Here is a 17,974-nt window from a genome sequence, read left to right as displayed (position 1 = left end):
CCATTCAACGAACATTTACTACAGTCTTTTCTGTACCAGGCACTGGTTATAGGTACTAGTTGAGGGACTACCTTGTGAGCCTCTCAGATGAGAAATGAACAAAAGTCAAACAGGTGGAAGATACAACCAGGAAATCTCAGAGGGATGTGGGAGTAGAGGTGAGACTTCACCTGGTCTAAGGCATTTCAGAAGACTTTCTGAAGAAGTGACATCTGAGTTGAGTACTGAAGAAGGTGAGTACTGGTTAAAGAGCCTGGAGAAAAATGAATCCTGAGGTTGTCCAGAGAGGTCCATCCAGCTAGATCAGAGGCGCACAAATGGATTCAAGTATGAACTTGCGCCGAAAAGCAATTGGAAGGCACTGTGTCCAGAGAAGACAAGGGTGCTGGCCCCTTGGAAAAAAACATCTGTGGGGTCCTTTGTGCCCAGGACCCCTGTAGCGCATTAGCTGGAGATTTTGAGCACTTTAGAGAGTCGATGCAGGGTTCCCACGGCGGCTCCCGGTGGTGGAAGAGAACCCTGGCGAAAGAAGGTTCTTAACAATGAGCCCGACGCACCCCTAGCGGCTCTCGTGAGCTACCGCCCCGGAAGTGACGCGCTGCCCCGTTGGCGGTGCGGAAGTAGAGATGGCGGAGCTGTACGTGAAGCCGGGTGAGCGCGGTCGGAGGGCTGGGGGCGATGGGGGTGGGCCCTCGCCCTCCCGCAGCCTCATTGTAACTCTCCGGCGGAGTTCTGGTCTTGCTTCATACGTCCCCTCAACTTCGCAGGCAACAAGGAGCGCGGCTGGAACGACCCGCCGCAGTTCTCCTACGGGCTGCAGACCCAGACCGGTGGACCCAAGCGCACGCCACTCACCAAGAGGGTCGCCGCCCCCCAGGATGGACTCCCCAGAGGTGCGTGAGGGGCGAGAGGCGGAGAACCGCATAGAATGGTTGGTGCCAGGGAACCCGGTCCCAAGGGCTTGTTTTCCTCCAAAGAGTCCCAAGCAGAGGTTGGGACCCCAGTCTAGGGCTCAGGTCAATAAATGGTATGCTGCTTAAAAAGGACCCTCGCTAATCTCACGCGACCTTCCTGAAATTATTTTCGAGTTTTGTTTCCAGTGATGACCTCTTCCCAGCAAAGTGTCTGTTCTGTGTCTTCACTTGGGTCTTTAATAAGCATCTCAGATTAACGTGCTATGTATTCACTAGTTTATTTAATTTGTATTTATTGGGCACCTGTTAAGAACCGAGCATTGTGTGGTGCGGTGAATGAGGCAAAAACTGCATTCACGAAGACTTCTTGCTAGCATTTGTGACAAACTGAAAGGTAAAAATAGTGATAGGGGCTCTGTAGAAAAAAAGAGATGTGACAGTTACAGTTTAGGAGTTAATAGTATAGTTAATGAGTTAATACCAAAGTATTACTTATTATAACGTCATTGTGTGTGTGTGCGTGCCCGCCAGTACTGGGGCTTGAACTCAAGGCCTGGGATCTGTCCCTTAGCTTTTCACTTAAGGCAGTCTCTACCACTTGAGCCACAGCTCCACTTCTGGCTTTTTGGTGGTTAACTGGAGAGGAGAATCTTACAGACTTTTTTTTGCCGGGGCTGACTTTGAAACATGACCCTTGGATCTTAGCCTCATGAGTAACAAGGATTACAGGCATGAATCCCTGGCATCTGTCCTTATTATAACTTTAAATAAGTTAAAACATGATTATAAAGGAACAGCTTAGTGTAAAGGGTTTGAGATACTGTGGTGTGCTTGCCTAGCATGTGTGAAGTCCTGGGTTCAGTGGCACCACAAACAACATCCCCCAAAATGTGGAAGCCATTGGAGGCTACCATTGAAGGCTACCTTTTCCCTGGGAAGGCCAGTGAAGACTGTATCCTCCCAGAAGGGGCTCAGGTTCGTTTCTTTCAGCATCCTTCCATATCCCTTTTATTGCTGAGGAATAAGGCAGCGTTTCTTAACCTAGGAACTATTGGTATGTTTGGGCCAGAGTATTGTTAGGGTAACATCTTTTATAATATAGGCTCTTTAGCAGCAGCCCAGACCTTTACTCCATATATACCTATAGCATTTACTTAGTTGTGGCCAGACATTTGCCCTATAGGTAAAGTCTTCCCAGCTTGAAAAACATACTTATATGATTTATACCTTTAAAAATATCCAGAATAGGGCTTGGAAGGTGGCTCAGTGGTAGAATGCTTGCCTCGCATGCATGAGGCCCCAGGTTTGATTCCTCAGCACCACATAAACAGAAAAGGCTGGAAGTGGGCGCTGTAGCTCAAGTGGTAGAGTGTTCGCCTGGAGCTGAAGAACTGGGGGACAGTGCCCAGGCCCAGAGTTCAAGCTCCATAACTGACAAAAAAAAAAAAAAATCGAGAATAGGGTCCTAGGGCTCTCTAGTATTTCAAGATTGCATAGAAAAGGAACCATGGAAGGAGGCTGAGAAAAGACCAAAAAAGAGGCAAAAGTAACACAAAAAGACTGAAGAATGTTCATAGGGCAGAAAAGTTAGGAAGGTAGTACTAAATGACAAATATTGCAATCATGTATGATTTTAACAAGACCAATGTCTCTGGAGTCATGTAAACAAAGTGTGCCGGAAAGGCTAGAGATGGAGATTAATAAATAACAGAGTAACTATGGACAGTTTTTTAATGTGTGAAGCATAGATGATAAATGGGGAAACTTCTGAAAATGGAATGCATAGAGGGTTGTTTTTTATAGTTAACAGTACAGCATGTTTTTTGTGCTGATGGGATGATTTAGTAGAGAACAAGTACTGATGATGCAGGAGAAAATGGATAATTATAGGGGGATCCCTAAAGAGGCTGATGCTGAGTACATCTGGAGATGGCTTTTTGATAGGAGCAAGAACTTTTTAAACAATTATAGGAGAAAGGAAAGTGGCCACTGATACGGATGGGTTATTAGGACTAGTTGTGGAATGATGAACAGTTACTGTTTTCTTGATGAAATCTGAGGCAGTGTCACAAGTGGAGAGATAGTAGGGAAAAGAACAGAAGAGAGAAAAAGTTTAGAGGAGATTAGATATGAAAATAGTTCTTAGGGGTACAAAATAAGGCAGAATGTCTAGGCACTGTTCGGTATCTTTAAAAATTTTAGCCGTTAAGTATTAAATTATAAAGTGAAACTTACCAACAGTTTTTTTTCCTCCTAAGTTCACTTTCGTTCACCCATTTCAACAACAGAAAGAAGTACAGGAGGTATATGAGATAGGCTGGAAAGATTGGAAGGTTGACCAGATTTTTGAGGTGGTATGTTGTAAACAGAATAAAGGTAACTTAAAGGGTAGAACAAAAATGGTCATTGGTCGTGACTGGGGTCAAATAACTTACAGACCAATGTACTGGATGCATTAACCATCCTTGCTGGTGTTCTTGCCTGAAAGTTAGTTCTTAACTTTCCTTCAGTCTTTTTCAATCACTGACATGCAAAGTGAAGTCATCTTGACTCTTTTTCCCTCACCCTAAACCACCAAGGTCCTGTTACCTCCTCCCAAATCTCAGACCTAGTCCATGCCAGCATCTTTCCTGATGGCTCCATTAACAATTGCCGTGTTTGCTTTAGATCTCAGCCTCCTGAGTAGCTAGGATTACAGGTATGAGCCACTGGCACCCAGCTTGCTTCTATTCTTGACCTGTTCCACCAGTTTTTCATTGTTTACATATTAAGGAAGTAAACCAGCTGTGGCTTTTCCCAGACTGTTTTGCTCAAGACCACATTCCTCCAGTGCCTTGAAAGATCTAGACCCCTTACTTAACCACTCCAGTGATAGCTTACTGTTTTCTCCAATGCCAGTCATTTCCAGCCACATAGGTCTTGTTTTTGTCCTTGAGCACTACACTTACATCCACTCAGTACCCTTTCTTTTCTTTTTTTGGTGTCAGTCTGGGGCTTGAACTTAGGGCTTCTCATTCTTGCTTGGCTTTTTTGCACACTGCTAGTGCTATATGTTTGAACTGCACCTCCAGGTCTAGCTTCTTGCTGGTTAATTGGAAATAAGTCTGAGTCTCTTGGATTAGTCTGTTCTGGCTGGCTCTTAATCTTCATTCTTCAGCCTCCTGAATAGCTAAGAGTATAGGTGTAAGCCTCCGCTGCTCAGTTTAAGTCTTCACAATAGCATCTCTCACATTTTATCATTCTCAATTTTATAAAAACTATTAACTTTTTTGCTACATATGAATTTAGCAGCTGTATCCCTATCCATTTTATCCTGTTTTTATAGATTTTTTAACCCACTAACTTAAATAAAAGGAAAAAATTTCAGTAATTCCATTTTAAATCAAAAGATATGTTGCAGTATTTAAACAATGTCTTAAAGTGACTTTCCATGGGTTATATGTTCAAAGGAAAATAAACGTGAGAGATTTCACATGCAAGGTTAACCATATAACCAAAATCCTAGATATGAAGAACAAAGACCACCAATCAGTTTGTACTCTTTGGTAGAAGTCTCACAGCGATGGGTGCATCAAGGTCGATAATCCTCACTGCAACTCTTGTCATTACTACAATGACCTCATTTTACATAAGAATCCATACCTCAAGAGGTTTAAAGTAATGAACTGGAATAAACCCAGGTCTTGAACACTTAATTTAGGTAGGTCCTCTTATTCTTCTTTATTATATAATCCATTGTTTCTTTATAGTGTGTAACATAATTTGGTAATTTTATTTTTTTCCTCCTTCTCTCTAGAATTTAAGCTTTCTGAGGTTAGAAACCTAATTAGTCTGGTTTATTATTCTCTTTGGTGTCTAGCACACTGTCTGCATTTGCTTAGAAGGTAAGTTGAGCCTTTTTACCTATTTAAGCCATGTTGCTTAATCTTGCCTTTCCTTTTCAAACAGTTCCTACTTCAGAGACTTCTCCTGGGCCCCCACTGATGGGGCCTCCACCTCCTTCAAGTAAGGCTCCCAGACCTCCACCTGTGGGGAACTGTCCTGCCTCCAGTGTGGAGCCCACAAGCTTCCCAGTCATTGAGTCTGAGGCTCTGATGGAGGATGTGCTAAGACCTCTGGAACAGGCATTAGAAGACTGTCGTGGCCACACAAAGGTAAGCCCTGGCTCAACTTGTTAGGTGAGAGAGTGGGAGTGAAGCTGAGAGGGAGAGAACTTTCTATAGCCAAATGCAGGTATGGCTACCAAAGCAGATTGTCTAAGTGTAGCAACAGCTCTCTGTGTGTGAGTGCGTGTGTGTCAGTCACGAGGCTTGAACGCTGGGCCTGGGCACTTTCCCTTTGTGCTCAAAGCTACAGCTCCACTTGTGACATTTTGGTGATTGGAGATAAGACTCTAATGAACTTTTCTGCTATGTCTGGCTTCAAACTTTAATCCTCAGATCTCAGCCTCCTGAGTAGTTAGGATTACAGGTATGAGACACTGGCACTTAGCTAGGGTAACAGCTCTTAATCCTTTTAAAGCTATGGACTGATAAAGCCTTCCCCAGAATAGGAACACAGTACTTAAGAAGGATTAGTCAGTAGTAAATGACTTGTGGGAGTAAGAGTTAATTCAACTCACTAGTGAATAGCAGCTTGATTTTCTGTATATGTAGCCTATCCAGAATAGTTCCTGCTGATTTTATGTTTAGTGAATTTGTTTTGCTCAGTAGGGGGCAGAAAAATCCCTTTTTACTTAATGCTTCAATTTTCTAGAGGCAAATCAAAGAAAAGGGAAGTAGCATGGCAAATCTTACCTTTGGCTCTTATTTCCAAAGTATAAGATGAGCTTCTAAGGGTCTGAGAAGCCTCTGAAATTTTAAAATCCTCCTCCCCCACTCCCCCACCGTGTTCTTCAGTTCTCACAGTGAGGGCCTCTAACCTTTGAGTAAAGAATGGACTAAGTGTAAAAGAACATCCTGGGCCAGAGAAAGCGGGTGCACCTATGAGGTGCTGACTTCCTCTTTCTCAGCTGGTAGCACTGAGTTAGAGGGGGCTGTCTTGCAGAAGCAGGTGTGTGATGACATCAGCCGACGCCTGACACTGCTTCAGGAACAATGGGCTGGAGGGAAGTTGTCTATGCCTGTAAAGAAGAGGATGGGACTACTAGTGCAAGGTATGTGTAGATTCTTTGGTATAGCTTAAGTTCTTGGTCCTGCCAGGGTTGGCTGAGCTGGAACAGATAATAAGATTTTGACTGAGGGAGGTGGGAGCACTTAGGCTGCCTCCTTTACCCGTGTGCTTGTTCAAGCCCTGTCTCTCCTCAGAACTTTCAAGCCACCAATGGGATGCAGCAGATGACATCCATCGTTCACTCATGGTTGATCATGTGACTGAGGTCAGTCAATGGATGGTGGGAGTTAAAAGATTAATAGCAGAAAAGAGGAGTCTGTCTTCAGAGGAGGAGGCCAAAGAAGAAAAATCTACAGTCACAGCTGAGGAGTACCAGACTATACCAGGCTTCCAACAGGCTCCATAATCCTGGGGGCTCCTCAGACTCACCTCATACCATCTCCTGTGCCTTGGTGTGGAAGGCTTTCTCTCACTTGACACCTTCTTACTACCAGGAAGACACAGTCTGGTTGGGCCTGACCCAAGCTCCTACCAGGATTTCAGGGATGTTACCTGTTATTCATACGCATTTCAATAAAAACATATCAACGGTGGGCACTGGATAGGAAGGATGACCCTTCCTATGCCATCCCCTCTGGTGTCATCTGCTCTGGTCCCTGAAAAATCTAATCTCTGTAGTCTTTTATCTTGTAGGGCTAGATTGCAGCAGCCTGTGTTTAGGTGACTTAATTTCAACATTGAGTGCAGATTCACATAGCATGGGGCCTTTGTGAATTTCCCAACTAAAGGAAAGATTGTTCTTTTTGCCTTGTGTCATTTTTGAAGTATACAGATACTACAAAGATTAGAATCAGTGAGTTATTGCTGTGTGAGTTGAAAAAGACCAGATTACTGAAATTTGAGAAATATGATTCTCAAGAAGCAAGCTGGTGCCTCATTTTGGTGGTCTTTTAACTTTCAGTGAATAACAGAACTGGTTGGAACCAAAGAAGTCCTTGGTGGATAGCATGTGAAATAGGAAGATACAAGGTTTTCAGTATTTGAATGGATGATTGGCACCTACAATAGGAAGCAGTAAAAGCAAGGAGAGAAGCCAGGGATGACTGACTGTAAGCTGGACTTTCATTTTTTGCCAGTCCTGGGACTTAAATTCAGGGCCTGAGCACTGTTCCTGAGCATCTTTGGCTCAAGACTAGCACTCTATCACTTGAGCCACAGCTCCACTTCCGGCCTTTTCTGCTTATGTGATACTGAGTTCATGCATGCTAGGCAAGCACTCTACCACTAAGCCAAATTCCCAGCCCAACCTGGACTTTCTCATCTATGAGGAATGGACAGGGGAGTGGCTGCTAGGAAGGTCCAGTTCCAGGAAGGCTGCTTCCTGGGAAAGACAGGAACAGCCCTTGGCAAGGATTATTTATTGCCCTTTATGGTTTTGACTACTTCTGTTGCCCGCCCCTGGCTCTAATCACTGCTGGAAGTGGGCCCAATGGGGAATCTAGGCTTCCAGGGGCCCTCAAGTACTTGGCTGAAGCGAGAAGATCATCATTGAGAAGAACACTGGAACCAAGTCATTTCCAAATGTTTACTAAACAGCCAAAAGTTGACATACTGCATCCCCCAGTGCTATCCTTGAGCAGAGAGGGCTTAGAGGAGTTGCTAGGAACCAAAGAGAAAGTAGAGCTAAGGACTTGGCAAGTTGCCCACTCCTGTCCCTGGTCTAGCTGCCTCAGAACTAAAGGAAGCCCAGAACCAACAAGTCCCTTGTTTCTGAATTGATGCCAGTCGGCCTTTGGTAGGATACCCCAAGAAGAGGTGGTGGGCAGCAGCCACACAGGGAATCCCTCTTAACTCCACATGGGGTCTTCTGCACTGGGTTACATGTCCATTTCAAATTGTGCATCATCTAAAAGAGAATTCAAGAATGTCAGTTCTGAAACCCTCTTGGAATTGAAACCTACCCTATTTCACAGGGGCATTTAAGCTCAAAAGGATGGGACATTTCCGAATTCAAGGTTCTCTTTTCCTTACCAGGTATCTCTTCCTCTGTCTCCTTCTGCTCCTTCAGCAACTCCAGCTTGTGGGGTGGGGCTGTTGGAGGAGTTGTGACCCCGGGAATCTGAGGGAGACAGCAGGGGGGTGTCCGGGCAATGGGTGAGTTCTTGAACTCCAGCAGGAACTTTCGGTCGTAGATGATCCTGGTGCCTGTTAAGTGGTAAGGATTGAGGTTAAGAGTGAGGAACATAGGTAAGCAAACTTGGGCTCAGGTGTAGGCCTTTTGCATTTTCTTCTGTATCAATACATCTGCTCTGTATCCCAGCTAGGGTCTCATGTGACAAACCATAGCACTGAAAACCTTACACTTAACTGAATTGTGTCTAAGCACCATAAAGCAACTTCATTCTGGTTTATCCTAAAAGCAGGAGTTTTGGGTTTGGGAGAATTTCAGGCATTGGTTTTAACAAAAGCACTAAACTTTAAGGTATTTCAGGCTGCTCCTCTAGAATTTCCTTGCTTTGATTCACAAGGTGGGGCTTTAGCTGTTCAACAGATCAAAAAGCTAGGGCTCCACCTCGTGCTGCCACTTAGGGCTCTTCTCAAGAGAGTGAGCCATTCATGAGAACACCTGCTTTGCCTGTAAAACTTGGGACACATTGTTCTTACCCTGACCCCTCCCAAGTCCCAAGTTAGGCCCTCCCTAACCCAGAGTAACTTGTCCAGTAATGTCCTCAAAGGGCACTTTGCTGTTTACAACCCCTCCCCTCTGCCTCCACGTAGCCGGAACCCCCGAGTGAAAGCCCAGCTGTTCACCATCCAGGTTGATCGCCTAGCCAAACAAACAGCTATCAGCCAGGTGCACAACTGCTGTAGCCATTTTGTAAGATCTGGTTGCTGCCCAGGCCTCGTTCAGCTGGGAGTTTATCTTCTCCCAGGTAGCTAGGTCGTTAAGAGCAGGAGCTCTTAGCGTCCAGAACCCAGACCACAGCAAGGAGCCCAATCACCCGGAAGCTGGGCGTTAGGCATGGTTGCATCACTTTTGAGGTTTTGGAAACTTGAGTTTTGGTTCCAAACGTTTTTCCCCAAAGCTGCAACCTGCAAAAGGCACTGCGGTTAAGTCCAAGCCCCACACCTCCCCACCCCCACAACACGTGCTGGTTTGCCCGCACACTGTGGACCCCGGCCCGCTGACCTCCCGGGGTAGTAGAGTATGGCGTGCCCCCTGGCGTGGTGCTGTAGCAGTCCGGCAGCAGGTCCCGGCCCCCGGGAATCGGGCAGCTCGTGGATGTGGACATAGCGAGCAGGAGGCGCAGGAAGACAACCGGATGGTGCTGTGGACGCGGACCGCAGCTCTGAGTAGGAGGTGGACTTAGTTGACCACGTGCGGCCGCAGGCAACAACACTACAAGGACGTCACGCCCGGGGCGGGGCATTGGCCGCCACTCAACCCGACAGTCCCGCCTACCCGATAGCGAGTTAAGCAAGGGCTCTGGGAAATTGGAAGACTCCCAGGCTGCACCCGACTCCAGATCTTCCTAGATTAACAATGGCCTACTTGTCTGAGTGCAGCAGCTCACCTAGTTACTGTTTAGGTTTGGTGGGGACAGGTGAAGTACAGCAGACCTACTGAATTGTATTACTACACTCATTCCTTTTAACATCGCTTTTGGATTATTTTTAGCAACATTTTACCTTGACTGTGGCATAAACAAACCCAGAGGGCAGACTGTTTCAAGATTGCACACATCTAGTATATATGTGACCACAGAGCCTAGGCCCTTCAGCGTGTTTGTGTACTGGTCCCCATACACAATCAAAAGAAGTTCTGGGTGAAAAGTGTACAGCTTGGGGGCTTGTTTCTGAATACCTGATGCCTGACCTAAAAGTGAGTAAAGGGCAAGGTGCTGGTGAGGGCAGCTTGGTCTGTTAGTTAGCTCTCTGGAAAGGACAGTTAGTGTGAATGCTTCCTGGGAGATAGAGAGAGTGTGGTCAATCATATGATAGGCCAGAGTGTGAGGTGATAAAAGAGCTAAGTTCTAGGTCTAGCAACTATAGACACTAAAATTCTTTATTTCAGTTGTCCTGTCCCTGGCTTTCTTAAGATTATTAATATCCTAACTCCCTCAAACCTCCAGAGTGCAGTTAGAAATATATCAATTCTGGTGTCACCAGATTTTTTTCTGATTTTGCCATTCGTTAAAAAATTAAATTTAAAAAAAAATTAAATCTTAGCTGTGCAGGTGGCTCATGCCTGTTGTCTTAGCTACTCAGAAGGTGGAGATGAGTATTGCAGTTCGAAGCCAGCTTGGGCAGAAAAGTCCTTGAGGCTCTGATTTCCAATTAACTACCAAAAAGAAAACCAGAAATAGATCTGTGGCTCAAGTGGGTAGAGTACTAGTCTTGAGCAGAAAAGTTCAGGAACAGTGCCCAGACTGAGTTTGAGCCCCAAGATGGCACATACATAAAAGTTAAAATTTGGAAATGGCGCTGTGGCTCAAGTGGTAGAGCGCTAGCCTTGAGCTGAAGAGCTGAGGGACAGTGCCCAACCCAGAGTTCAGGCCCCACAAAAAAAAAAAGTAAAAATTTATTTATTTTTTTGTTTTTGTTTTTTTTTGGTCCAGTCGTGGGGCCTGAACTCTGGGCCTGGGTGCTGTCTCTCAGCTCTTCAGCTCAAGGCTAGCGCTCTACCACTTGAGCCACAGCGCCACTTCAGGCTTTTTTTCTTTTTGCTTATGTGGTGCTGAGAAATCGAACCCAGGGCCTCAAGCATGCAAGGCAAGTGCTCTACCACTAAGCCACCTTCCCAGCCGAAAATAGGATTTTTTTTTTTTGCCAGTTCTGGAGCTTGAACTTAGGGCCTGAGCACTGTCCCTGAGCTTCTTTTTGCTCCAGGCTAGCACTCTACCACTTGAGCCACAGTGCCACTTCTGGCCTTTTCTGCTTATGTGGTGCTAAGGAATCGAACCCAGGGCTTTGTGCATGCTAGGCAAGCACTCTACCGCTAAGCCACATTCCCAGTCCCCAAAAGTTAAAATTTATAAACCAGCGCATCTCTTATATGCCAATATACTACCCAAAGATCTTATTAAAATGAGAATTATGATACAGTAGATCAAGGGGTGAAATTTTGGATTTTTTAAATTTTTGTGTATGCTGGCACTGGGGCCTGGTACTGTCCTTAGCTTTTCCGCTCAAGCCTAGAGCCTACCACTTGACCCACAGCTCCATTTTTAGCTTTTTGGTGGTTAATTGGAGATAAGAGTCTCATGGACATTCCTACCTGGACTGGCTTCAAACCTTAATCCTCAGATCTCATTCTCCTGAGTGGCTAGGATTACAGGTGCCCAATGAAACACTGGTGGCCCAACAAAAATACAAAAGGAGGTAAATGCAGATGCTACAGGTCAGGTCAGGTAGCAAGGGTTATGGTATTATTTTACTGTTCCAAGATGGTCTTTGAGCCTCTTACAAAGTAATGCAAGTCAAAACCACTAACAGTGATGCAGGTAATGAAAACAGGCTGGGGGAAGTCATCTGACAACTTAGCTTAATTTTTTTTTTTTTTTTTTTTTTTTGTTGGTCGTGGGGCTTGAACTCTGGGCTTGGGCGCTGTCCCTGCACTTTTCAGCTCAAGGCGAGCGCTCTACCACCTGAGCCACAGTGCCACTTCCGGGTTTTCTAGTGGTTTATTGGAGATAAGAGTCTCACAGACTTTCCTGCCCGGGCTGGCTTTGAATCTCGATCCTCAGATCTCAGCCTCCTGAGTAGCTAGGATTACAGGCATGATCCACCGGTGCCCAGCCTTAGCTTAAATTTTTAAAAATTTATTTATTTTTGTGCCAGCACTGGGGCTTAAACTCAGGGCTTTCTCTGCCTAGGCTGGCTTCATTCTGGAGGATGGTTCCAGTCTCAGCCTCCTAATTAATTAGGTAGGATTATAGGTGTTAGCCACCAGCACCCAGGTACACCTAAGCTTTTAAGCAAGGTAAGGTGAGGAAGTACCAGTGGTGGCAGAAGATACAGGCAATGGGATAGAGGATGGTGAAAAACTGATGAACTTTAGATATACAGAGGAGAAAAGACAATGTGACTAATGAAAGATGAACTGGAGGAAATAGAGATAAGCTAGGAGAATTCCTAATCTTCTGGCTTCCGGCTTGGTAACTAACACTAATATAAGAGGGAAAACAATGCTGAGTGCAGGTGGCTTATGCCTGTAATCCAGGCTACTTGGGAAGCTGAGATCTGAGAGTCCAGGTTTGAAGCCAGCCCAGGCAGGAAAGTCAGACTTTTAGCTCCAATCAACTACCTAAAAAGCCATAAGTGGAGCTATACCCTCAATGGTAGAGCACTAGCCTTGAGCAAAAAAGCGCAGGGACCATTCCCAGGCCCTGAATTCAAGCCCCAGGGCACATACATGTGCATGTGTGTGTGTGTGTGTGTGTGTGTGTGCACATACACAGGCACACAGGAAAAACAAGAATGGATATATTTTGTCTTGGGGAATGAATGTGTATGGAATGCCCAGATAGAACATAGTAAGAAGCTAGATATATTGACTGCTCTGAAGTTCAAGGGTAGAATTCTGGGCTAGTACTTCAGATTTGAGTAGAATGAAATCTAAATGTGTGGCATAAAATCATAGATGTGGAGGAGAAGACACAGGGTAAGAAGAGACTTGGTCACTTTAACACTCATTTAAGGAAGAAGAATTACAAAAAAAACAAAAACAAAAACAAAACACCCTCAGAAAAAGCAGAAACAAAACTAGGAGAAAAGGTTTTCATTCAGGGTCTATGTGGAAGTGAGGTCTTCCTGCTATTAATCTCTATTTCAAAACAACTACTATAGACTATGGCCTATAGCTAACTTTTCTGGATACTGTATGCTATAAGGGCTATGTTGGCTTTAGAGAGAAAAGCTGGCTCAACATCATGCAATTTGAATGAAGAAACAAGTATTTTTGCATTAGTTATGGATGCTGAAAAGTAATTTTGGTTCATGATCTCATTTTCTAAACCCAGCCTCATGCTCCCTTATTGTTATTAGCATTTTATTATTATTATTTGAAAGGGGTTTCACTGTGTTGTCCAAGCTAGTCTCAAACTCCTGGGGTCAGGAGTTCCTCCTTATAGGAGGAACTATAGAGACTCATAGCACTACAACTGGTTTCATGCCTTTTATTGGAAATATGCTCAGATTTTGTCCCCCTCCCTCCCACTCATTTCCTAAAGGACAGAATAAAGGTGAATTACCTGTTGTCAACTAACAAATGATTGAGGGTAAATAGAAGAATGTAGTGTTATCAGAGCTCTTTACCCAGGACAGGGTTCACTGAGATGACGTCATAAACAGCCATACTATTTCTTGGTAGAAGTGATTCTTGCTAGTTAGAGAACAAGATGTTCAGATGTTGTTTTCCTACAGGCCTGTTTGCCTCTTTCTGGGTTTACAATATGGTCCAAAGGTCTTCAACAGTAGGATAGAACATGTATACCAAATACTCCTCTCCTTTGGCTTGAAACTCTCAAGCCAAACTCGACAAGCTAACTCAAATTAAGGATAGTCCCCTTATATACAAGTAGGGAGGAGGATTTGGCCAGAATCTACATTAGAAACCATACAGATGGAAAATACAGTTTCAAGTCCTGAGATTTCTTACCTCTGGTTAGGAGAAGCCACCATTGGCTGTCCAACTCTCTTCTTTGGTCTGGTTAGCTGAGGTGATGGTATTTCCCCTTTGAGAGCAGGGACTGAAGAAAGCAGACTGGCCTATAAAAGGGCAAGTCAGCACACTGTAGCCACAATAGGTATAAAGAGTCTTAAAACATCAATAATTTTATTGGGGGTAAAATTTTATTTCATTGACACTACTTTAAGTAAATGGGCCAGAAACCTTGAGGACAGTTGTATTCCTTGAAAGAGGAGTTACTCTCATGTGCCTTAGTTGAATGTTTCTTAATGACTTGAGGGCTCACTATTGATGTAGAATGTTTTCTTCCGCCTCCACTAAAATCTCAGAATCAATACTGGTCAAAAAAATTTTATGCTTTTGATTCCATATTAGAAACAAACCTCAATATTGTAAACCTTCTAATGGCTTCCGGTAGTCCCATACCATGTTATTTCCACTCAGAAAAAAAAAGAAGAAAACCTATGTTCAAACCAAAAGACTTTTAAGTCGAATTTCATTTTTAGATGAGAAAAGTGAAGCTCAGAAATATGAAATGACTTGCCTAGAGTCATACAGCATCAAGTGAAAGACATGAAAATAGAATTTAAGATTCTGATTCATATTCCACTGTACCTATACTGTCCCCCCTCCCCATCCTTAGTATATTTTCAAAGTAATCAGTTCTTACCTGAGCTAGGTTTTATCCAATGTTCAGGTTGGTAAAATAGCAGTAAAGTAATGCCAGGAAAGAGGCAGGAAGAGGAAGAAGAGATTACAGCAGTGAAAAGGAGTGAGAGTAAGCTACTAGGATCCAAAAAGAAAGGTAGGCAGGCAGTGCTGGTAAGAGGGAAGGAAGGAGGGTATCCTAGAACTACTTCACTATACAACTCCTTTTTTTTCCTCATTCTCCTTGGGGCTCCTCCCTGTTTTCTTTAATTCCTGACCCAGTATAGAACCTAGATTTAAAGGTTCCTCTAGACAATTCAAATATATTATAGTTAAAATTCACCTTTTTGTTTGTACCATTGAATATTTAATATATCTTTCCCCAGGTGTGTATTCCATGGAGTAGTTTCACTCATTTTAAGTGATTTTTATTAGTGGTGAATGGAAATAGCAAGATACACAGACTATCTAAGGGAATCTTTTGTCCTTCCTAGAACAAAGGGGCCTTTTGAGAAAACTCATTGTGATTATCAACCATTACAAAGGCAGTAACTCTGGTGGTACAAATTTGTAATCCCAGCACTGAGGAGGCTGAGGTAGGAGGATCATGAGTTTGAAGCCGGCCTAGACTACATAGCAAAACCCTGTGTCAAAAAGAGAAGAGAAGCAGTAACATCATACAAATGATACTTGACAAATCCATTAAAAATAAGGTAGGGATATGGCTCAACTGGTAGAAAGCCTGTGTAGCAAGTGTGATGCTCTGAGTTCAAACCCCAATATCATCAAACAAAGTAAAACCCCAAATCCATTAAAACTCCCAAAGAAAATATTCCTTAGCTCAGTGGTAGAGTGCTTGCCCAGGAGGCTCAAAGCCCTGGGTCTATCCTCAACACTGCCCCAAACCCCCATACAAACAAGTATCTTTTTCATATTTAAGATGATGTGGAGTCCTAAAGAACCAGATATGTCTAACATGTAACAAATACGGTTAATCTGATCTGAGGCTGGCTTTATGTGGTCAGAGAAGATGAATAATTCCTATTGTTATGAGAAGAAAGATGCTGCCTGTATGGTTCTGCCCTTAGTTTTCTATATATCTTCCTTTGCTTTTTCTGTCAGCCTTCAACTATTTTTTTTTTCTTTTTTCATACGGCTTACATACTAGATCAGGCAATTCAACTATGTTAAAATAGAAAGAAGTCAATGATTATGCTTTTCAGTAAAATAACTTTTCTTTTCCTATTTCATCAGATTCTTGGCATAATGTATGGTTTGGTCAATCCATTTCAGAGTTCCTGTATTCGGCTTGTTAAACATTTGGTTCTTCATACTTTGAGCCATGGAATTAAGCCTAGAGTTACATATTTATAAGTATTACTCAATTGATTTAACAATATAGCAAGCAACAGAGGAGTCATTCCCTTCTATGTTTCAACTCAAATAAAAGTCAGGAAGCACAAAAGCAATCTGAAGTTGATGATTTGGTTGTCCTTAAATCTGTTCAATGTCAATTGCTTTAAATCCAAAAGTTCTTATTTGACATACTCAGGATTCAAAAAGAGGAAACTTTTAGTAGCCTATCTGTTAGAATCAGCCAAGAACACATTGCTAGGGCTTGAACTTTCTTATATGTAAAATGATAGGGAAAGACAATAAAGAAATGGGAATATTTAACTCAGAACAAACAGGAAAGTCTTAACAGTTCCTTTTTTTTTGTACTGGTACTGGGGTTTGAACTCAGGGATAGGATGTTCTTCCTTAGCTTTATGCTCAAGGCTGAGCCACACCTCCACTTCTAGCTTTTGCTAAATAACTGGAGATAAGAGTTTCATAGACTTTTTTGCCCAGGCTGGCTTCAAATCATGATCCCCAGATCTCAGCCTCCGGAGTAACAAGGATTATAGGTGTGAGCCTCTGTGCCCAACGCCAGTTGCTTTTTGAAAGCAGTTTAAGAACAAACTCCATGGTGTAAAATGTGAGAAGCTGGTTCCATATCGCTGTGGATTGGGTTATACCTGCATGACCACTGAAAGGATCACACCCCACTTCTAAACACTGTTCATCTTTTTATTGAATATTCTGGTAAATATTTCACATTAATACAGGCTACATTAAGTGGAGCCACTATATGACAAGAAATTTACTCAACTTTTTCCTTTTAAGTATGTAAACAATTATACATGTATTTACCACCCTAAAAGGTTAAAACATTATAATCATCTAATTCTTTTCTGCATACAAGTAGCATTCAGTATGTTTAGCCAGAAGCACTAAATTCATCTGATCTCATGTTGAAAATGGCTAAACTAACCAGAGAACATAATCAGGTGGATAGGTAATCAATTTGTTTTTATACAATGGGCAATCAAATTTCCATTGCTAAAGCCTCAGAGAAAATTTCTTAATTAGGCACATTAAAAAAAAAATCCCCAGAGTTCTTCCAAGGTTCCTCAAACAAGGCTAAAGAGTAAAGAACTTCTAACTTAGTTGACATATTTGAGATGCATGTTTCCAATATGAGGTGCCCACGTGCCAGGCCAAATCTGAAAAGGGGGAGGAAAAATTGGAATTTCTAATTAGGAATCTTTAGACATTTACAAATGAATATATAAATGCAATGGCAATTCAGTTTCTGCCTAGGAAGAATACATATATATGAAACAAAATGTTTAGCAGCAGCATCTTGTTATTGAAAAACTTAGCTGAGATTAAGGTGGTCAGTCATGACTCAAAACTTGCATTACCCATAGATAAAGAATGACTTGTAAATCTAAAAACTAAAAGAGCAATAAGCCCATTTTACCTGCTGGGCATCAGTGCATTCAGCTGAATTTTGTATAACTTTTATCATAGGGTTCCAAGCAGGATCTGGGTTATGAAGTCCATTGAACAGTGGGCCTCCTGGAACATCTGCAAGCTGAGGATGAGAGGGTATTATGGTGCCTCCATACATAGAAATTGGCAGACCCTAAAATAGCAGAGGGTAGGGGGAAAAAAGAAGTGGCTTAATTATGAAATACTTATAAACAGTGATTCTTGATAATATCTTAGTCTACTCTAAATTTCCTTTCATTCAGTTAATACCATAGGATCCGGGAAGTATATCATTAACATTTACCCTGTAACTATAATTTCTTCCACAAGAGAAAAAAATTCTAATACGAAATTATGAAGAAATTGCCCACATTTGGTGAAAACATATTCAATCTGAATAAAAAATTAAAACTCTATAAGGTCCTCAATTTTTGTTTATCTTTTGTTTTACTGATAAGCTTGGATTAAGAAAGGGGTAATTCTCTATGAATACTTAGATCCATATATCTATCTGCTTTATGGCAGCCAGAAAGGTATCAGAATATACAAGATGGCAGTGGAGAGTCATAAGCTTTTTAGAGGGGCAGAGACCTCATTCAAAGCTGTGGTAGCAGACTATAAACATGGTAGCAAACATAAACATTAACTTCCTTAAGAGCTTTAGGATGGAGACATCTTCAGGACAGTTTCAGGACAAACTACTGGAGGTTACACTTCTCACTCTTGAAACTAAATAAAACATCTGGCAGTCATGGAAACAAAAGAATTATTTCAATACAAACTATTTCTTAAC

The 17,974-nt window shown here is 42.7% G+C and overlaps 3 protein-coding genes across 5 annotated transcripts in view; 1 reads left to right on the top strand and 2 right to left on the bottom strand.

Moving 5' to 3' along the window:
- The first annotated feature begins 545 nt into the window (after positions 1-545).
- Positions 546-6,690, top strand: Sra1 (steroid receptor RNA activator 1). The gene is made up of 5 exons (XM_070036172.1): positions 546-651; positions 768-893; positions 4,863-5,068; positions 5,961-6,069; positions 6,221-6,690. Exons 1-5 carry the CDS (start codon positions 627-629, stop codon positions 6,430-6,432), a joined length of 678 nt encoding a protein of 225 aa, XP_069892273.1. The 5' UTR covers positions 546-626; the 3' UTR covers positions 6,433-6,690.
- Positions 6,691-7,597: 907 nt separating this feature from the next.
- On the bottom strand, positions 7,598-13,756 carry Eif4ebp3 (eukaryotic translation initiation factor 4E binding protein 3). The gene is made up of 4 exons (XM_070036173.1): positions 13,687-13,756; positions 9,217-9,376; positions 8,058-8,231; positions 7,598-7,932 (listed from the first exon to the last, which is right to left on the bottom strand). Exons 2-4 carry the CDS (start codon positions 9,317-9,319, stop codon positions 7,904-7,906), a joined length of 306 nt encoding a protein of 101 aa, XP_069892274.1. The 5' UTR covers positions 9,320-9,376; positions 13,687-13,756; the 3' UTR covers positions 7,598-7,903.
- A 675-nt stretch (positions 13,757-14,431) lies between these two features.
- Ankhd1 (ankyrin repeat and KH domain containing 1) overlaps positions 14,432-17,974 on the bottom strand; it is a 135,052-nt gene continuing 131,509 nt past the window's right edge. The window contains exons 34-35 of one of the 3 annotated variants that reach the window (XM_070036163.1): positions 17,171-17,335; positions 14,432-16,910 (exon numbers count right to left, since the gene is read on the bottom strand). In XM_070036163.1, coding sequence (XP_069892264.1) covers positions 16,851-16,910; positions 17,171-17,335 — 225 coding nt within the window. In that variant the 3' untranslated portion in view covers positions 14,432-16,850. The remainder of the gene's footprint in view (positions 16,911-17,170; positions 17,336-17,974) is intronic. The other 2 variants (XM_070036165.1, XM_070036164.1) reach the window with 2 other exon arrangements.

The sequence above is a fragment of the Dipodomys merriami genome, unplaced genomic scaffold, assembly GCF_024711535.1.
Source record: "Dipodomys merriami isolate MVZ:Mamm:240054 unplaced genomic scaffold, mDipMer1.0.p SCAF_27, whole genome shotgun sequence".
NCBI lineage: Eukaryota > Metazoa > Chordata > Mammalia > Rodentia > Heteromyidae > Dipodomys > Dipodomys merriami.
This window is presented reverse-complemented; position numbering and strand designations above follow the sequence as displayed.

What these genes read in the sequence shown, in the direction of transcription:
- Eif4ebp3 (XM_070036173.1), bottom strand. Translation starts at nt 9,319, where the DNA reads ATGTCCACATCCACGAGCTGCCCGATTCCCGGGGGCCGGGACCTGCTG. An exon ending in ATACTCTACTACCCCGGGAG is followed by an intron (nt 8,232 to 9,216) that starts GTCAGCGGGCCG and finishes ACCACTTAACAG; the next exon opens with GCACCAGGATCATCTACGAC. An exon ending in GACAGAGGAAGAGATACCTG is followed by an intron (nt 7,933 to 8,057) that starts GTAAGGAAAAGA and finishes ATTCTCTTTTAG; the next exon opens with ATGATGCACAATTTGAAATG.
- Sra1 (XM_070036172.1), top strand. Translation starts at nt 627, where the DNA reads ATGGCGGAGCTGTACGTGAAGCCGG. An exon ending in CCAGGATGGACTCCCCAGAG is followed by an intron (nt 894 to 4,862) that starts GTGCGTGAGGGG and finishes CTTTTCAAACAG; the next exon opens with TTCCTACTTCAGAGACTTCT. An exon ending in GATGGGACTACTAGTGCAAG is followed by an intron (nt 6,070 to 6,220) that starts GTATGTGTAGAT and finishes GTCTCTCCTCAG; the next exon opens with AACTTTCAAGCCACCAATGG.